This window comes from Scardinius erythrophthalmus, assembly GCF_964197995.2.
Source record: "Scardinius erythrophthalmus genome assembly, chromosome: 8".
In the NCBI taxonomy this organism is placed as follows: domain Eukaryota; kingdom Metazoa; phylum Chordata; class Actinopteri; order Cypriniformes; family Leuciscidae; genus Scardinius; species Scardinius erythrophthalmus.
The window spans coordinates 4987229-5006150 of NC_138228.1; the positions used below are offsets into that span (position 1 = coordinate 4987229).

The following is an 18922-nucleotide window of genomic DNA, read 5'->3' on the forward strand; positions in this document are numbered from 1 at the left end:
TTTATCATCGCAGAGTAGTATTTGTAGTGTAATGTTTCTATATTCATAATTCATATTTCAAATGTAAATTTCATCAATTTTTATTTTTTGAGTAAATTAGTTTATTTTATCCTATTTTATCCTATAACATTAGGGCCTGGTTTCACAGACAGGGTTTAGATTAAGCCAGGATTAGGCCTTAGTTCAATTAGGACATTTAAGTAGCTTTTCTAATCATGCCTTAGGGAAAAAAAAACATAAGATATAGTAATGTATATCTCGAGACAAAACAATGGCACTGACGTATTTTAAGATGTCTTAGTGCTTTCAGCTCAAACGTGCATTTTAGTCTGAGACTAGTTTAAGCCTTGTCTGTGAAACTGGGGGTAATTTGATTTGGAAAAAAATTGTAAATGTATTTATTTAACCTCTTTACAGCAATAATCAGTGTTTAAATGCCCTTTTTGTAGTACACTGTAAAAAATATTACATGATCGATAAGTTATGACAAAGGTTTTTACATTTCTTTAACTCAAAGAAATGGAAAAAACAGCAATCTTCAACTTATTTTATAAGTTATACAAGATTCAACTCATTTTTTAAAACCAGTTTAATGTCTGGTTTTAAAGTCAGCAACTTTTTTTTTTTTTTTTTTTCAAATACAATGTACATGCAACATGCAGCTTCTGTGCCACCGCAGTGTAAAAATGACATTAGATGCACTAAGGGACAAAATATGAAAGTGACTTTCTCTTTAGACACTTTGAAAAGTTTGTAAACTAGCTTGTTTTGGTAGCAAACTCATCTTTGACGTGGCTTGATTTACAGACTGCATTTGCTCATTCGCCCCGGCGGTTATGAGTGGTGTGAAAGACACCTTGTGTGTGTCAGCAGACTTGTGAGCATGGCAGGACGACTACAGTGCAAAGAGCCTGATATATCAGCATGCACTAATGGGCGAATTGCTCAAGCAGGTCGGAGCTGCATCGCTCTACTTCCTGTCACAGCAGCCCTCAGTGGCAGAGACACAGGAAGTGGTCAGTATCTGCTGACCAGACAGAGCCGTGCTGATGCTGACAGTTTAGCAGTACACCGACAAATGCAGAGAACTGAAAGTAGCACATTAGAAGAGAAGCGAAGCTGTTGCAAAGCCGCTCAGTTGGGTCATTACGAGACTTCCAAGGGCTCCTCGCACTGCGCTTAACCCCTGGTTATGTCGTTTTAAACCCCGCTTGAGATTAGAAGTAGGATTGACACCACCTTTTTACCCTGTGGTTATGAAACTGCTCAACTTTTGTGGTTTTGACCCTGTATTGTGGTGTGTGCGTGAAACGAATGTTACAGCAACAGACTCCCAATCATGTACCTCACATTCACATGCTTTGGACAGTAACAGAAACACCCTGTATTGTGAACTGTATACAGTAGTTTCAGCATTTGAAGGGGAAAAAAGGGCAAATGGTGACCGAAATCACACCAACTGGAATAAATAAGTGACCTTTTGACTTACCTATATAGTCTGAAAAGTCCATTCAGTGATAGTACAATCTGAAATATATGATATCAGGATGTGAAATGCTACAGTCTTTATATAAATGGGTCGTGTGCCTCTTTCGTCCAATAACTGACATTGACACTGCGAATATGCAAATTAAAAGGGTTTAGTAATGTACAGTGTGAAGTGTCATATTGTTATTAGTTTATAAACAACAAGCATTAATTGGTGACACCATGTAACATGAAAGGGTTGCTTTAACCCAGGGTTTAGAATGACCCAGGGTTAACTCTTATAGCACTAAAGCAGGGCTGGACATTAACTTTTTTTGCTCACCAGCCACTTTGGCTAGTAAGTTACTAGCTATACTAGATTTGTATGTACATTTCTGAAATGCAAAACTTGGACACAGTCACCTCTGATATCAGATTTTTTGTAAAGCTGCATTGAAACAAGTATTGTGAAATGTACTATACAAATTATTGAATTGAACAAATACAAATTGAATTGAATTAGCCACTCAGCATTTTCACAGGCCACAATTTTGACATCAAGACCATAGGGAAAAACTGCCATATAGATTTCTTAAATATTATCTCATAATTTGTCAGCAGGGTTATTAGGCTGCTGTCACTTTAAGACCCGACACACAGATCCATTATACTGTTAAACACGCGTTTTCTTTATCAAGTATTTACATTCGCTTAACATAACTGACTGTGTTTACGTGAATACTCACCAAGACCGGCATTTTGACACTATTTTGTGTGTATTTGACTGTTTAAATGCAATAAGCAGCAAAAAAAAAAAACTCCATTTAGTACTGAGGCGGCTTTATGTGCATGCACTAAAGTTATGCTCAATATGTGCAATCCCACACTGAAATTCAAGCCCTGCAACACCAACAGTATTCATCCGGAGAGACTGAAATGAGTGAGTGAGAGGAGGCGGGTTTGTGTGTCAGAGATGAGAGAGCGAGAAAGCGCAGCTGGAATCGTGTGGAAAATGAGTATCGGAAGCGTTTCAGATATTTAAGTATCGATATGTATTGAAAAATGGCTATTTTTGACAACACTAAATTGCACTTAGTTTATAATTTCAGATGCTTTTTGAAGAAAAAAAACTCCAATTGAAAAATGTATAAATTGCACGCCGCTGCCGAAATCCACCCGCATTTGTCAAGTTGGCGGGTGTCAAAGGTATAGCGGAGGATTTTTTACTTCCGGGTGGATCACCTATACTATTGGTCCTCCTAATTGTCAATCATTCTGGTGAATCAATCAAACTTTTCAAAAAGTGGAGAGGGCGGGTCTTATCTAAAATTCGGAAAGATCCTCCGCTATACCTTTAATGTCAAGCCCTGCACTAAAGAGTGTTTTTACAGCGATGTCGTGTTGTTCTGCTCACAGACGCTCCGGATCCCGCGGTCGTCCCTGTCGTCTCCTCGACGTCGCCCGAGCGGATGCCTCCGCCTGAGGATGGAGGTCGTGACCTGCTGACGTGTGGCCAGTGTGGTCAGGCGTTCCCGCTGGCACACATCCTCACCTTCATCCAGCACAAACAGGGCGGGTGTAGCACAGCCAGAGCCCAGCCTCAGGGCCACACCCCTCCCTCTCCGGCCAATCGCATGCAGGTGGAGGCGGGGTTTGTGGAGCTGCGGCGCGTGACGGGCAGGAGATGGAAGGAAGAGCCAGGTGTGAGGGTGGAGGCCAACCGAGCCGGTGAGTTCTAGCTGCTAATTAGTGTCTTTTTTTGTAAAACTGTCCCCTCGTTTAACAGCCTCGTCCCCAGTCCTGCTCATTAGGCCGCCGTTGCTGTGGCGCTGAGGCCTTGGTGAGTTGGAGAGTTAGAGACGCCGGGTCTAATTGTGTGGAAGGGATAGGTAGTCCTGCGACACACGCGAGCAAACGTACACTTATACACACACCCCAGGGGATGCTGGAAGACACCTGAGCACACCTGAGCATCTCCTTAGCTCTGTCTCTCAGGTGAAGTGGCCAGGTAAACACCGCACAGTCAGGCCAGCAAACTGCACAACTCCCAGAGCGCAAAGCCCTCATTATTCCTGCGCTGTCAGTCATACAGCTGCTGCTGACCTGGGCTGTTATTCCCACAGTCCCATCCGCTCACTGCACGCTTCAGAATAAAGTACACTCTTAAATATAAAGCTCCCAAAAGGGTTTTTTGTTGTTGCAGCGATTCCATAGAAGAAAAAAAACATTTTGGGTTTCCCTTTTTTTTTTTTTTTAGTGTGAAGAACATTTTAATAATCTGAAATAGAACTGCATGGTTAATCAAAATAACACCAAAATCGCGATATGACCACGAAAGGCTGCAAGGTAATTAAATAAACATATGCTCTGCGTGATTCAGAGTGATTCTTTCCCATGAGCATCTGAACATCACAGGAAATGCAGTTTCCATCAAAATAAAAGTTTTGAAGAATTTAAGACAGCCGAGCCGAAAATATTAGTGTTGTAATTTTAAAACTAAATTATTATAATATATTTTTTATAATTTTTTATAATTTGAGTCAAGTATTACTGTAGTAATAGTAATGTATTTATTTATTTTTTTGAATAGAATAGAATAGAATTAGAATACTTATGATAATAAATAAGCACAGAAATATGAGTCAAGTATTACTGTAGTGATAATATGATACATTTTTGCAATAATAATTATTATTATTTTATAGCCACACATTTTTGACCAAATTGTGAAGCACTACAAAAGAAGCACAGAAATTTTTATCTCAAACAATTTTTATCAGAAAAATATTTATCAGATTTTTTTTTTTACCCCAATCGTGCGCCTCTTCTCTGAAAAACCTTTCGTGCAATGAAAAGTTTCCATGGATGTTGAAGGTTCTTCATGAAAGCAAAGATGCCAATAAACCCTTAAGATTGTAAAAAAAAAAAAAAATTGGGGTGAAACATTGAACTCTTTCGACTGTTAAACAGGATGTTGGTGTGTGTGTCATAGTGTGTGTGTGTGAGTGTTTTTCAGTGCAGTAGTGGGCCGGAGAGGGACTCGTCGGCCTGTGCAGGTGTTGGTGTTTCTCAGTTTGATGCTATTGAACCGTGACCTGCACCGCTTCCTCATACGGGCAGGATTCTTTCCCCTTACAACACGAGCAAAGCAAACATTATTAGTTTATCATTACTGACCGTTTATAGAGGCAAGCAAATGATCACGATTGATTGTGATCAACAAAACGCATGCTTTCGGGTCACTCCCTCTTACACATGTTTGCGCTTCCTTCCTTTTGGTGCTCTGCATCCGTCCGTCCACGTTTCTTGATTCTCTGGGGTTCATTCCCTCTCACGTTTTTTGTATGTGTGTGAAGGTGTATGTTGCTGATAAAGGTGTCAGGGTGAGAGGTGCAAAATATGCTAATGTGTTACTTCCTTTTGAGTTATTATTGAGACTATCAGGGACTGTTGAATGAGACGAGAGATGGGGTCTGATAAAGACTTTCGCTTGAAAGACAGTTCAAAATGAGTATGTGATATATAAGAGTGAGTGATAATTTGTTTAAACTGGCATGTCAGGGTTGCCAGGTCTGCGTGACAAAAACAGTTCACTGGAAGAATATACACTGCCATTCAAAAGTTACTGGTAGGTGAGATCTTTATCATTATAATCAGTGTTCAAAATTGTTGAACAGCATTTTTTTGAATTTTTATTTTTGTCACTTTTGATCAACTGAATGAATCCTTGCTGAAGATTATTGCAAATTGCTGAGCGGTGGTAAATGCCTCTCCATAACCAAACAATTTGAACTATTTTCCATTTATTTGTAGGTATAGGCATAACATATAATGTAGGTTATCTCATTAAAAATGACAAGTTTGTAACCTGACAAAACCAATGTCATATTTATATGTATTTTACTTGTGCTACATGTAGTTAGATCTTTAAATATTCAGAAAATATCAGTACCATATCGGTTATCTCTTGATATTAGACTTTTAAGTAAAAATATATGTCCATATTGGATATTTGATTGTAATTTTTTTTTCATAACACACACACATAGTTAATCTTTAAAAACACAAATGATTTAATAACACTCTCTAAAGTAATCTTTAGCAAATCATTAAATAATACTTTTTTCGTACTGTATTAAAATGTTGTGATTCCTATATTCGCTATATATTCAGCATTTAAAACATTAGTGTTTTACTATTCATTTATTCAAACAAAATAATATAGAATTTTAATATCAGCTTATCGGTCATTGGTCAGAACGTTTTCAAATGTACACGTTAAATTATGTAAAAAGTGGCATCGCCATCTACTGGCCTGGCAGCAAAATGCGGCGTTTTTAATCGTTTTTCGTGGATTTTTAGTACATCGCTGTCGTGTAAATATAAAAATATTGTTTTTACTAAACAAATCTAATTTGTTCCATTTAAATGCAACTACAAATCTATCGGTGACGGAGTTTAAAAGTAGCTCAACTCTTGGCACCTCTTGAACCCCAGAAGGATACATTTTTGTTCTGCTTGGATGAGGGCGTTTTGTATGCACGTCGTATTTGCGCTTTCATTTTGACTCATCCAATGAAAAATCAGTTAACCCACAAACCATTCAGACTGGAGTGTGTGTGTGTGTGTGTGTGTGTGTGTGTGCTTATATGTGGGTGTAAAAGAGTGACATAGAGAGATTTTGGGAGAGGAATGGATTATTGAATTAGTTTAGACAATGTATCAATAGTCTTATTTTTATTTCCTCCAGCCCTCTCTTTGCTCTTCATTTCAACTGTCCTTTTATTCTCTCGCTCTTTTTTTTCTCTCTGTTCCCTAGAGAGAGAAGATTCTGCCTGCTGCTCGTTAGCGCTCTCAGCCAATCTGCATTTTTAATTAGCGGTTATTGCTTCTGCTTAATATGCAATTGCTACCCTGGGCCAAATGGGAATCCTTACAAAAAGAGTGAGGGGAAAGAATGAAAGAAAGGGAGAGGGAAGGGAGAGAGAGAGACAGGCTGGGTATTGTGTTTCACTCCAAGACCCTGAGACAAAAGCCCCTCCACCCGTCCTCGCACCCTCCACCCGAGGGAGAGATTTGGAGGCAGAAGGGGTGTGTGTGTGTGTGTGTGTGTGTGTGTGTGTGAAGGTGCAGTCACAGGGGCGATGATTTTTCTCTTGTATTTCATGACCTGTGCCGCTATTTCTTTTTTGTTCTTAAACACGTTTCCTCCATCTGTTTTAACCTCAGAGATCTGCCTCTTGCTTTTTGACTCTTGTTCTTCTCCAGGCACAGAGAATAGGAGAGGCTCTTTTTAATCTTCTTCTTTTGCCCCCTCCCAATAAAATGCAGAAGGATTTTGACTTGAGGAGATGTAAAAGAGGCTTATAGCTCTCCGCTTTGAACCCTTTGTAAGAGAATGGGGGAAAAATGAAATGAATTTTCCTCTCAGTTTTGGGATCCTCTTTGCAGACGGGCCCCATTTATCAAGGAGGCTGAGTCAGGACTCATTTGCATAAAACCTTCGTTTGCTCCGTTCCGCTAATTAGCAATTTGCAGCTTAATTGGCGAGCGGCTCTCTGAAATAGAGACAAAGCTAACCGCGTTTAAAAATACCAGCAGAGCCGCTGAAGGAGCCCATCCGTGGACGTTCTCTCCTGTGAACACACATTTAATCAGGAGAGCCTTTCTGACATTACCAGCTCATTACTGCTCTGACACCTGCAGGGGTTTGTGACATACAGCTTTTCTAACCAAAAGAAAATTTGCCTGAAAAATGAGGAAACCGTGTTCTCTTGAGGTGATACAGTAAAACAGTGTTCAATGCTTGGATTATTTTAGCAAGGCTGGGTGATAAGCATGAACCGATCACATTTCACTCCAAGATCAGAAGGAAATATTTGGTTACACTTTATTTTAAGGTGTCATTGTTACAGTGTAATTATATATTTAAGTACTGAGTAATATTAAGCAACTACATGTACTTACTATAGGGTTAGGGTAGGATTAGGGTTTGGTTGAGGGTTAGTTGCATGTAATTATGCACAACTTACTGTTATGGTTAGTACATGTAACATATGTAACAAGGACACTGTAAAATAAAGTGTCACCAAATATTTTTTTATACATTGTGACAATATTTTCAAGAAAGGAATGTTTTCCTCCAAAGTTTTCATTACTGTACGTCCCCATAGAAAAAAAAAAGCATCCATGATGTATAAATGCAATTTAAATAATATATGATATAATATATTATCCCACTTTACCATTATATTACTGTAATGACAACTTGGAAGGAATGGCATGAAAATATCACAATGCAAAAAACTTTTTTAGTCACGCAAAATGGATTTTGGGGTTCAATATGATGATCATGCACAGGAATACATGAATAACTCACTACTTTTGCCAAAATGTACAGTATACAGCAGGTATACAACAAGATTTCTCTTGCTTTTGTTTTTTTTTAAAGGACTGGTGAAAATTCATGATGTTTTTACACAAAATCTGATATAAACTAAACCGCATAATCTCTTAGATCAAGGCATGCAGTGTATTTAGGTCATGTGATAGCATTGTTGCTGATTGAAACATTTATTGTTGCATTCAGCATACGGTTTCATTTAATGTAATATTATTTTTCTGATAATGTGTATTATGACATAAGAAGAACAGTATGTTAGCATTCTTTTCTAATCATAGCCATGGACTGTACCTGCCCCGTTTTCACAAGTATTTGTGGTTTTACCTGTTTTGTTCTGTTTTCTGTAAATGACCAAGTTCGCCTGCAGCCTTTCCTTCCTGCCGTTTCATTTTCAATGCGTCATGATAGACATCTTTCCAGTTCACTTAGCATAATTAGTCAGATATGTACAGCACGAGAAAGGCTCTGTTTGTTTGCACATTTAGTATAGGCATTCACACAACCTAGAAATGAAGATTCAGTTAATGGACCTCATCAGTTGGCCGTCACATGGCTAGCTAGTGATATATGCATGTTATGGACCATTTATTGATTCAAGTACTAAATCAAGGAGTTAATTGTTATCATTTTGAAAATAGACATGACCAGGTTGTATATACGAGATGCCGAATTGGACGTTGAAGACTCACTTATTCATATTTACTGAAAGGGGAAGAGAAACCGATGTGTGTAACAACAACATCAACAACATTTATCTATAAAGCACATTTAAACAATATAGATTGATCCAAAGTGCTGTACATAGTACAAAGCAGGTCTACACTATCAAAAAAAAAAAGAATTGAGTGTAAAACATATTTCAATAGAATGTCCTTTTTAAAATGATATTAGACAACATTTGTGTTGTCTGGACTTTTTATTTATTTATTTTTTATGTTTCTCCTGGAATAATTTTAGAATTTTTGACAAATATTAAATTGAAAGATTCTATGTAAATGTTATTATTACTGTTATTATTATTGGTATATGTCTGATTTTGTATATTGATTGTTTTATAAGATAAATTGTTAAATTATTGTAAACAATGTATTGAATTGATTGTAATCATAATTATTTTTAAAATTTAAATACTGTTGATTGCCATGAATATAGCCATTGCTCCTGATATGGCGTTAAATCATAAATAAATAAATAAATATGGACTATTATTAGTCAAACAAGTTTGGTTTGCTTTTCTGAATGGGTACTGCTATTTAAAAAAAAAAAAGCCATTTGTTTGGGTGTTTTTGAGTGATTTTAGGTGTTTGTTTGACTGATAAATTGATTATCTCTCTCTCTCTTCCTTTCCAAAACAGAAGAGCCCTCCATTTTCACCTGCCAAGTGTGTCAGTGTGTGTTCTCCAGTGCATGGACTCTCCTCCAGCACGCTCAGAACGCACATTCTCTCAGCATCTACCAGGTGGAGGACGACACCATCGCGCACACGTCTAAACCGCTGGCCACGATGGATCCGCGACACCTGGGCGCCGCTCTGGCCTCTGCGTTCCAGCCGTCCTCCGTGAGATCCGCTCGCTCTCACAAACCTCACGTCTCCACCCCTGCGCCGCGCGATCTCCAGAGCCTGAACTTCTCCATGTGTTTACAGCGCCTGGCGGAGGTGAGCTGTAACAGCGGCGGAGTGGTGCCGTCTCCATCCCCGTCTCCTCCGGCCGCTTCACCGTTTCCCCTGTCCTCTCCTCCGCTTCACACAGGCTTCTCCTGCCAGCTGTGCGGCCAGGGCTTCCAGTCTCTGCGTAGCCTGTCCGCGCACCGGCGCACTCACGCCTGCGACAGACCGTATCACTGCGGCGTGTGTCAGCTCACGTTCTCTCAGAGCGGCGAACTCGCACGACACATGAGAAGCCACCGTCGTTCCGCAGCCGGACCGGAAACATCTGATCCCAGCCCTGCCAGTGCGGATGAGGACAGAAAGCTTTCTGGACTGGGAGATAACGATATTTCCGGTGGTCACAACGCCAGCTTGGAGGCTGGGAAGCATCCAGGAGGAACCAGCCTGATCTTGATATCTTCTCAGTCCAGGGGTGCGGATCGCAATCTGCTGCGGTACTACCAGCCTCTGAGAGAAGCTGAAGAAGAGGGTCAAGGTGAACCTCAACAGGCTTCTCCCTATGGCAGCCCCTCGGAGGGCTCTCTGGAGAGCGGAGATACAGGTGGAAGCGGAGAGAGCGGGATCGCCAGCGGGAACTGCACACCGAAGCGCCCGGAACGGGAGGATCGTCCCCAAGGTGAATGGGAGCAAGACGTGGAGGCGGTGGAGATAGTCACGGACTGGCAGCGGGAGAACGAAAGGAGGCAGGTCACCAGCGGAGGGGGCAAGAAGAAAAAAGAAGAGGCGTGCGAATTCTGCGGAAAGTGTTTCCGTAACAGCAGCAACCTCACGGTTCACCGGCGCAGCCACACGGGGGAAAGGCCGTACCGCTGTGGACTCTGTAGCTACGCCTGCGCTCAGAGCAGCAAACTCACACGCCACATGAAAACACATGGCGCCCGCGGGACACGCGCTCCCTTTCAGTGTCAGCTTTGCTCTGTCCCGTTCACCGTCTATGCCACGCTGGAGAAACACCTCAAGAAGGTCCACGGACTCACTCACGCCAGTGCAGGAGCCTACAGCCAGGGCTCGCTTGCCGACTACAACGGCCTCAACGTCAAAATGGAGGATGATAAATCAGGAGCTCCAATCACAGTGCTCACAGAATCGAATGTGGACCTATCAGAGCAGCTGAAAGAGGAGGACGCTGAAATGAGGGTGAGTGTTGATGTGCCCCCTTCTTCTGAAGAAACGGGTTGTACTGCGGCTCTGGGTGAAACCGCGGTGTAAAAACAGCAACATGACACTCTGATAATGACCAAAACCACCATCTTTTGCCCACAACTCATTATGCCCATCTTATCAAAAAACCAAGAAGACCTTACCCGCCTTCACCTCAAGTCACTCTAGGGAGGGAAGCTGGTACTGACCGAGACTTGATAGATTCTCATATCAGTACAAGTGCCTACTGTTAAATCCTGACTTGCAATAGACTCCTTAGTCCCAGCCACCGTCGTACAAGGCACTTCGAACCCAGAACGTGAACGTTTGAGCGTATACGGAGATGGTTACAAACCATTTGAGCCTTTTGTTGAGCCCAAAAGACAATCAGACAGGAAGGCCTGCAGGTGTGATCTGTCAATGTGATTTTCAATTCTGCAATGCAATCCTGGACACTGTTGTAGCACTCGAGCCTTAAAGGTTCATACAAATCTGTGCGTGATAACAAAAAAAAAAAGAGAATGGATGTCCAATCCTGCTTCAGGAGGGCGTCTGTCCTGCAGAGCTTAATTAAACACACCTGAAACAGCTCATCAAAGTCTTTCTGGCTGAAAACTTTCAGGCTGAATCTCTTCAGGAATCGTCCGTCCAGGAGCAGGATTGGACACCCCTGGTCTACATCCGTGTAGTAAGAGTAAAACTTGCACAGATGAATTTGAGCTTGTGTTTTCCCACCTATCTGACAGGGTTGTTTCCTTACTTTGATACTGTATGTTCAACAGGACTGATTGGGTCTGTGGCAATACATGTTCACTGTCACATATCACTGTTAAAGAGCATTTGTTTGCCAGTTAGTTCATTTAGAATGTCAGAATTGTGTAAATGTATATTTTGCAACTTATTCCACAAAAATGTATAACATTTTTTTCTACTGCACAACAAGTTAATTTTCGTTGTATTTTGTGAGCCTGTTTAGTCTGTTTGCAGACATTTGTTTTACTGCCCGAGCACATAGAAATACTATGAAAAGTTTTGTTCATTTTTGTCAATTGTGTTTTGTGGAATGAAAAGCCTTGGTTTCTGATAAAATTCTGGATAGGGAACAGCGCTGTTGAATGGTGAACCCACTGAGAGAGCACTTGTGTTTGTTTGTGTATATGTGAGAAAGAGTTAGAGACCAGATATATGATAAATCTATACAGGGAAAGTCTGCTTTGTTACGTTTTTTTCTATGAATACCAATGTCAGGGATCTGTTATGTTACACTTTATGTTTGCGTGGTAACAAATATGGTGGAATAAGTCATCAAATGGAATTTAAAAAAAGCAATTTTTTTTTTTTGTATTAATAAGCAAATGTGAAAATAGTTGGACATCCAGTTGTGTCCGTTTCTTCAGGGAGCAGCGAAAACAAAGCTCTTTTTGTCCTCTGAATAATTTCTGTTGATTGAAATGTCATGTCTTATATGTGATTTCTCCCAGAAATCCCTGTGTGGCTACACCACTTTGTCTATTTTGTATTTCTATGGCTATTTGTACGATAATTAAAAGACTGAGGTAAAGTCAGAGGGTGTGTGTGTGTGTTTGAGTATGTGAGAACCAGAAAGTGTGACGGCTAGTCGAACCTGTCGCTACATGTCTCAGATCACATCACAAATACAGCAGTATTTGCACAGATGAGCCGCTCTCCTCTAACGGCTATCGTTGTCGAGTCATAGTCCGCTAGTACAGTCATATCTGACTAAACCACTGGGTCATTCAGGTTGGCCTTCAAGGAACAGGGTTTGATGGAAAACATTAGATTGTCAGGTTGATTACTCATCTAAGAAAGTGTGATTGTACATCTGGAGAGAGAAAGACAAAGCCGGGAAGGAGTTCTGGGATTGAAACGGGTGGGAGTCGGAGGGGGAGCAGAGTCATCTTAACAGCTCTTTTCTTTGGTAACAAAACCTTCACGCCGGTATCTCTGGCCCCTCTAATGAGTGGGACGCTCTATGATCCCTATAGCTTATTAACAAGCAACCTTTTTAATGAGCTTTCAGCCTGGGCTGGGGGAGGTTGGATTGAAGGGACCATATGTAGCTCTCACCCCATCTCCAATTATCACCGTTTCGGGGAATGAGAGAAAGATAGCGAGGCGTAAGGGAGGGCTCTAAAGCGACATTTAACTGGTAGTTCAGAAGAAATTCTTGATTCTCTGAATCACAGGTGATCGCCCTGGGACCAGCATCGCTTCTCCTCCATCAAAACCTTGTACACCCACCTCAGCCGCGCACCATTTGGTGGCGGGCGGTCCCAATTACATAATGTAACACGAGCTTCTGCGAGCTAAGATGGCCTCTGGCTGATGAAAACATTCCCAGGTGCCCTTTGTCTCTTTTGGCCGCCTCTCTGCACCTTTTCTCTGCACACAGGACTGGCCTGTGTTTATCTTCACTGACCAATCACGACGTCCCGTTCCTGTCAGGGTGTGGTGACGGGTAACTGACCGTTCAAACCTGCAGACGCACATGGACTTTGAGGTGTGTTTTGAGTTTAAGCACAGACCACAATAACTAGCGCTGTTTCCGGGTGAAAAGAGAGAAAGTTTGTGGTTTGGGGGTTTCAAGAAGCCTGCATGATCTCTCAGGGTGGGAGTTGTCTGAATTGATTTATTCGTAACTATGTTGACTCATTTACCTTATGTCTTCACAATGCTCTCAAGACGTCCTTAATGGGAGATTAAGCCAAGAACGCCTTTGGATAGAGAGACAGAGAATTTAATATTTTAAAATATAGCACCATATTCATATTTACATATTGTGTTAAATTGTTTAAATTTCATATGCATTAAAATAATATGTGTTTTTCATAATTTTTTATGTTTATAAATATTTTTAAATTTGGGTTATGAGGATTACATTGCATATGCATAAACATAATACTTTTTATTCATATTGATTTATCACCTGTAATGATTTGGGTAATTTATTTAATTATTTTATTTTTTCATATATTTGCATTATAATTTATAAATGTTTTATATGTGTTGTGATGTTTAAACTATATTCATTAAAATAATATTTTTGTATCTACTGATTTATCATGGGTTAGTATACAGGTACATGTATTTTATTTTATTTTACTGAAATTTTCATAGATTTTAGTATTTATAAGTTATGTATACATTTTTATTTATGATTATTTTTTTTTAATCATTATATTTAACTGTGTTATAATGATTACACTGCAGTTTAAATATTTATAATTAAATTTTTCATCTTTTATAATGATTATTTATTAACAATTTAATGTAAAAATACAATGTAGGAGAAATTTTTAAACCTCAATAATGTATTTTTAGCACTTACTGTATTTCCACAAATATTTGTTTCAGATCAAACAATATTTCGCAGGCCCTCTGCAGTAACACAGCAAACTCTCTAGAGGTCATGGACTTCCGCTGTAACTGCTGCTGAAATCGCTTTCTCTCATTGCAAGATCAAAACAGAGTGATCACGGGTGAATCTGACTGCGGTAGATGTGAAAGAAATGGATAAAAATGATGTTATTTAAGCCAGCGCAAATACCTGTATTTACATCCTGTTTTCGGTTGAAGTCCAAAGTAGTCGATTGCCGAGTTCACGCGCGTGATCATAGGTAACTAAACCTATGCGCGTGAACTCGACAATCGACTAAAAAGAGGATAACACGGTGTAGGCAACAACGATTTTTGTCGTTGTTCTCTGTATTGACAGCACTCCAAATTGACAAAAAAAAGTTCTCCTTTAAGTTGTTCCAAACCTGTATGAGTTTATTCTGCTGAACACCTTCTTCTTGCCTTCCATGGGAAAAAATACTATGGCAGTCAATGGGGTCCATCAACCATTTGGTTACTGACATTCGTCAAAATCTTCTTTTGTGTTCAGCAGAAGAAAGAAACTCATACATGTTTGAAACAACTTGAGGGAGAGTAAATGATTTAAATTTTTGGGTGAGCTAGCTATTCCTTTAATGTGGATTAGCCTACTGACGGAGGTCTACTTTCGGCCAAGCTTAATAAATACAGTATATTTGATATAGACCTATTATTTTATATTTCAAAAACCTGTTAATTACACTTTATAAAGAAGTGCCACTGAATTCCTCGTCTTTCTTCCCACAGGACAATTTCTGTTGTGACAGAATCAATGAGATGGAGGGAATGAGCAAAGGGAGGTTGTGTGAATGGGATAAACCACAGAAAGGCTCTCAAGTGTTTTTTGAGAGGGTTGTTTCCCAACCCTGCATCCAATATCCTCCTCCTCCTCCTTGTGGTAACGTCCCTCCTTTCCTCCGCAAGGACCACAGAGAGAAACCTGAACCCTAAAATTACCCCCTGCCTCAGTGATGTTGTAGTGGCCTTGCGTGTGAGAGGAAGACAACAGTCCAGCTGTCCGCTAATACTGTGCTGGATAGAGGGAGCGGCTACAAATAAGGGTTAAAACATGACCATCTCACCACAAAAAACAAGCTGATAATCCTGTTACCGATGCTCCAGGATGGTCACATTCCCAGCGGCTGTGGTGGAAGAGGTTTGGAATTTCATATTTTCATTTCAATGTGATCATCCAGACCAAATCCAATCATCAATTATTTTTCTTCCAAAAAAATAAATTCGCTCGCAAAACTTTTACGTTCAATAATATTTTTTTCCTCAGATCTCAGTTTTATCCCATCACTTTAGTACGGAACCCCGCCAAAACATTGGGACATGGTGGTAGAAAAAAAAATATGAGATGAGAGGAAAACATATATTTTAGAACTTTTGCGTTCCCCGAGAAACTCTACCTTCGCTCACCCAACATTTGAGTTCCCCTCAGAAACGTTTGCGTTCGCTCACTAACTTTAGAGTTTTGCGAGTGAATGCAAAGCAAAGCATTGAAATATATATTTTTCTCCCATTTTCTATTTGTTTCCATTAGCTTGTCCCTTTACGGGCTCCGTAATGCAGCTGCTTTGATCAGTTTGAAGAAAATGGATTTTAAAGGAACAGTTCAACTAAAAATTAAACTACTGTCATTATTTACCAGCCTATGCTTTTCTATTTTCAGGGGAAAATATTTTTTGTTGGAAAGCTTAAAGGAGAACTCCGGTCAATTTTAACATTGAGCTCATTTTTTTTGGTAAATTTGGAGTGCTGTCAATACAGAGAACAACGACAAAAATCGGTGTTGCCTACACCTTGTTATCCTCTTTTTAAAATTTGCACCGTTGACTTCAATGGGGCAAGTTTTAAACCTGCTTTTAGCCTCTTAACATCCTTGATGTGTCATTACAAGTGCACAGGTAATGTGAGTGATTCCTTCAGAGTGAACACGGGTGAATCTGACTGCAGTAGATGTGAAAGATATTAATAAAAATGATGTTATTTCAGCCAGCGCTCATACCTGTATTTTCTTCCTGTTTTCGGTCGAAGTCCATAGTAATCGATTGCCGAGTTCACACGCATAGGTTTAGTCATAGACATGTATAGAAAGGCTAGATGGCTCAAGGCGGAGTCAGCTGTGTCGTCACTTGGCGGCCATCTTAGGTCAGGAGACTGCGCTGCTGCTCCCTGCTGCTGTGGACGGAAGGTGAGTGACATACGCCAACTAAAATGCTTGTAACTTGCTGAATTCTTGACGGATTTACAAACGGTTTGGTTTCTTACAAACGTTATTAACGTGGCTATAATTCTGAATGCTTAAACATTTTGAACATAATTATTCATATGTATACAGTATAATAGCTACATCTCTGACGTTTATAACAAACCAAACCGTTTGAAAATCGGTAGAAAATTGAGCAAGTTATGGTTATTTAAAAGTACATGCACCATGTTATGAGTGAGCGAGCATTCTGTCGTAAGATGGCCGCCGTGTGCGGATGTCGAGCTTCATTGGCCAGCAGCGCGGACGAGACATCTAGCCTTTATATGATATCTATGGGTTTAGTTACCTATGATCACGCGCGTGAACTCGGCAATCGATTACTATGGACTTCGACCGAAAACAGGAAGAAAATACAGGTATGTGCGCTGGCTGAAATAACATAATTTTTATTAATATCTTTCACATCTACTGCAGTCAGATTCACCCGTGATCAGTCTGAAGGAATCACTCACATGACCTGTGCACTTGTAATGACACATCAAGGATGTTAAGAGGCTAAAAGCAGGTTTAGTACTTGCCCCATTGAAGTCAACAGGGTGCAAATTTTAAAAAGAGGATAACACGGTGTAGGCAACACCGATTTTTGACGTTGTTCTCTGTATTGACAGCACTCCAAATTAACAAAAAAAAAATAACTCAATGTTAAAATTGACCGGAGTTCTCCTTTAATGTAGAGATCAACCTGGTGAAATGAACTTTAAATCTGAACTTGAAGTCACAGAATTGTAATCTTTGGGTGAACTATCCCTTTAAACCAATAATGACTGACTGATATAATATATGCTTCAGTGTCACATGATCCTTCAGAAACCGTAGTATGCTGGTTTTCTGCTCAAGAAACATTTTTATTATCAATGTTGAAAACAGTTGAGCTGCTTAAAATTTTGGTGGAAAGTTCAAAAGAACATGCATTTATTTGACAGAAATTTTTAGTCGCATAGTAATGTATTTAATGTCACTTTTGATCAATTTATGGCAAGTATAAGTGTTATTATTATTATTTTTACTTTTGAAAGGTAAATTAGCTAGAGAAACTGACTATATAAACTGTGGTAAGACTTTACATTGTTCTAGCCTTGGAACAAATGTGACACAAATTAGGTGAAAGAAAATCTGCTTTCACACACACACACACACACACACACACACACACACACACACACACACACACACACACACACACACACACACACACAGAAAAGCGTTCAATGCCACTCCTTCATAACCTCTGAAACGATCTGCATGTGATACTGAGAAACGGAGGGGAAATTACACAGCACCTGGTGACCTTTACTCTCACACTTGAGCAAGAAACAGGTCAAAACAGCCGCCTGACGCCGGACAGAGACTGGTTAAACTAGCCTTTACCGCAGAGCAGAGCTCACAGTTCTCATTGTCATGTCCACAATACTGTGACCTGCCCTGAGGGATCAACCCATACTCATGACTTAACTGACTTGTCCTTCGCCCCCCAGAAAATTACACCTTCTTCGGTGTCTTCAAGGAGCGTCTACTAGGAAAGGAGAGTAAATGTAAAGTGTTTCTATTCATGTGAGTGCATTGCGTGACTGAATAGCATTTGGACATCAGTTCTTTCTACATATGCATGTGTTTAAATAGCGAGAGTGCAATAGGGAGACACAAATATAAAGAGTAAATACTGATAGCAAGCGACGTATTGAGGCAGGATAGTTAAATAGCGAGATATAGAGTAATTGTCTTTCTGTTCTTGACCTCCTGACCTTTTTTCATGCATCCTTCCATCGGGCACCACTGCGGTGCCTGGGAACGACTGGTGTTAATTGATGCCTGTGAGCAGACAGACTCTGGGTTTGGGTCGTGGGAGCAGTAGGGGTCGTGGACGTGCCGGGAGTGTAATAATGTTCTGGGCGGGTCAGCAACCTTTGTCGTTACCACATAATCCTCTCGAACTGAAAGACCATATGTAGCTCACAGAACATATAAGCATCAATAACACCAGTTACTCGCGAGCGCTTGTTCACATCCGTCTCATTATGAGCGGTGTTTGGTTAGCCCCTGTAAGCTTGTCTGAATGTCTTTAGCAAGGCGCGGACAGCCTGTGAAAGAACGGCAAAGTACTGTTTCAAGGTCAGGTGATTTGCTTGGTACAAATGGATTTATTTCCACTATGTTTACCTTCAAATTAACCTATTTAGTATCACTGCTTACTGTTGTGAACAAACCTTAGTTTGAGGTTCCACTTCATATTAAGTGTCTTGATGTGCTAGAATTTACATCATTTGATATAATGCACTTATTTTGCATGTTTTTAGATTGTACATATATATATTTTTTTAAAACTGCATGTAATTACACTGTTGATCCTTCCCATACCCCTTAACCCCCCCCCCCACCACCACCACCCCCTTATCTACCCATACCACCAAACCTGTGCTAACCACATCCCATCTCAATAGCAGCAAAAGTGTTTTGAATGGAAGCTTGTTTCCGCCACTGAATAATTTTTTTTTCGCAGAATTGTTCAATATAAACTCGCAATTCCATAAAAAAAGTAATAATTGCGGGATATAAACTCTTAATTGCAAAGAAA

At 40.1% G+C, this 18922-nt stretch overlaps 1 protein-coding gene across 2 annotated transcripts in view; it reads left to right on the forward strand.

Moving 5' to 3' along the window:
- znf296 (zinc finger protein 296) overlaps positions 1 to 12244 on the forward strand; it is a 14499-nt gene extending 2255 nt beyond the window's left edge. The window contains exons 2-4 of one of the 2 annotated variants that reach the window (XM_081372968.1): positions 2884 to 3195; positions 9226 to 9428; positions 9516 to 12244. In XM_081372968.1, coding sequence (XP_081229094.1) covers positions 2884 to 3195; positions 9226 to 9428; positions 9516 to 10748 — 1748 coding nt within the window. In that variant the 3' untranslated portion in view covers positions 10749 to 12244. Of the gene's footprint in view, positions 1 to 2883; positions 3196 to 9225 lie in introns of both variants that reach the window. The other variant, XM_081372967.1, reaches the window with a different exon arrangement.
- Positions 12245 to 18922: the final 6678 nt, after the last annotated feature.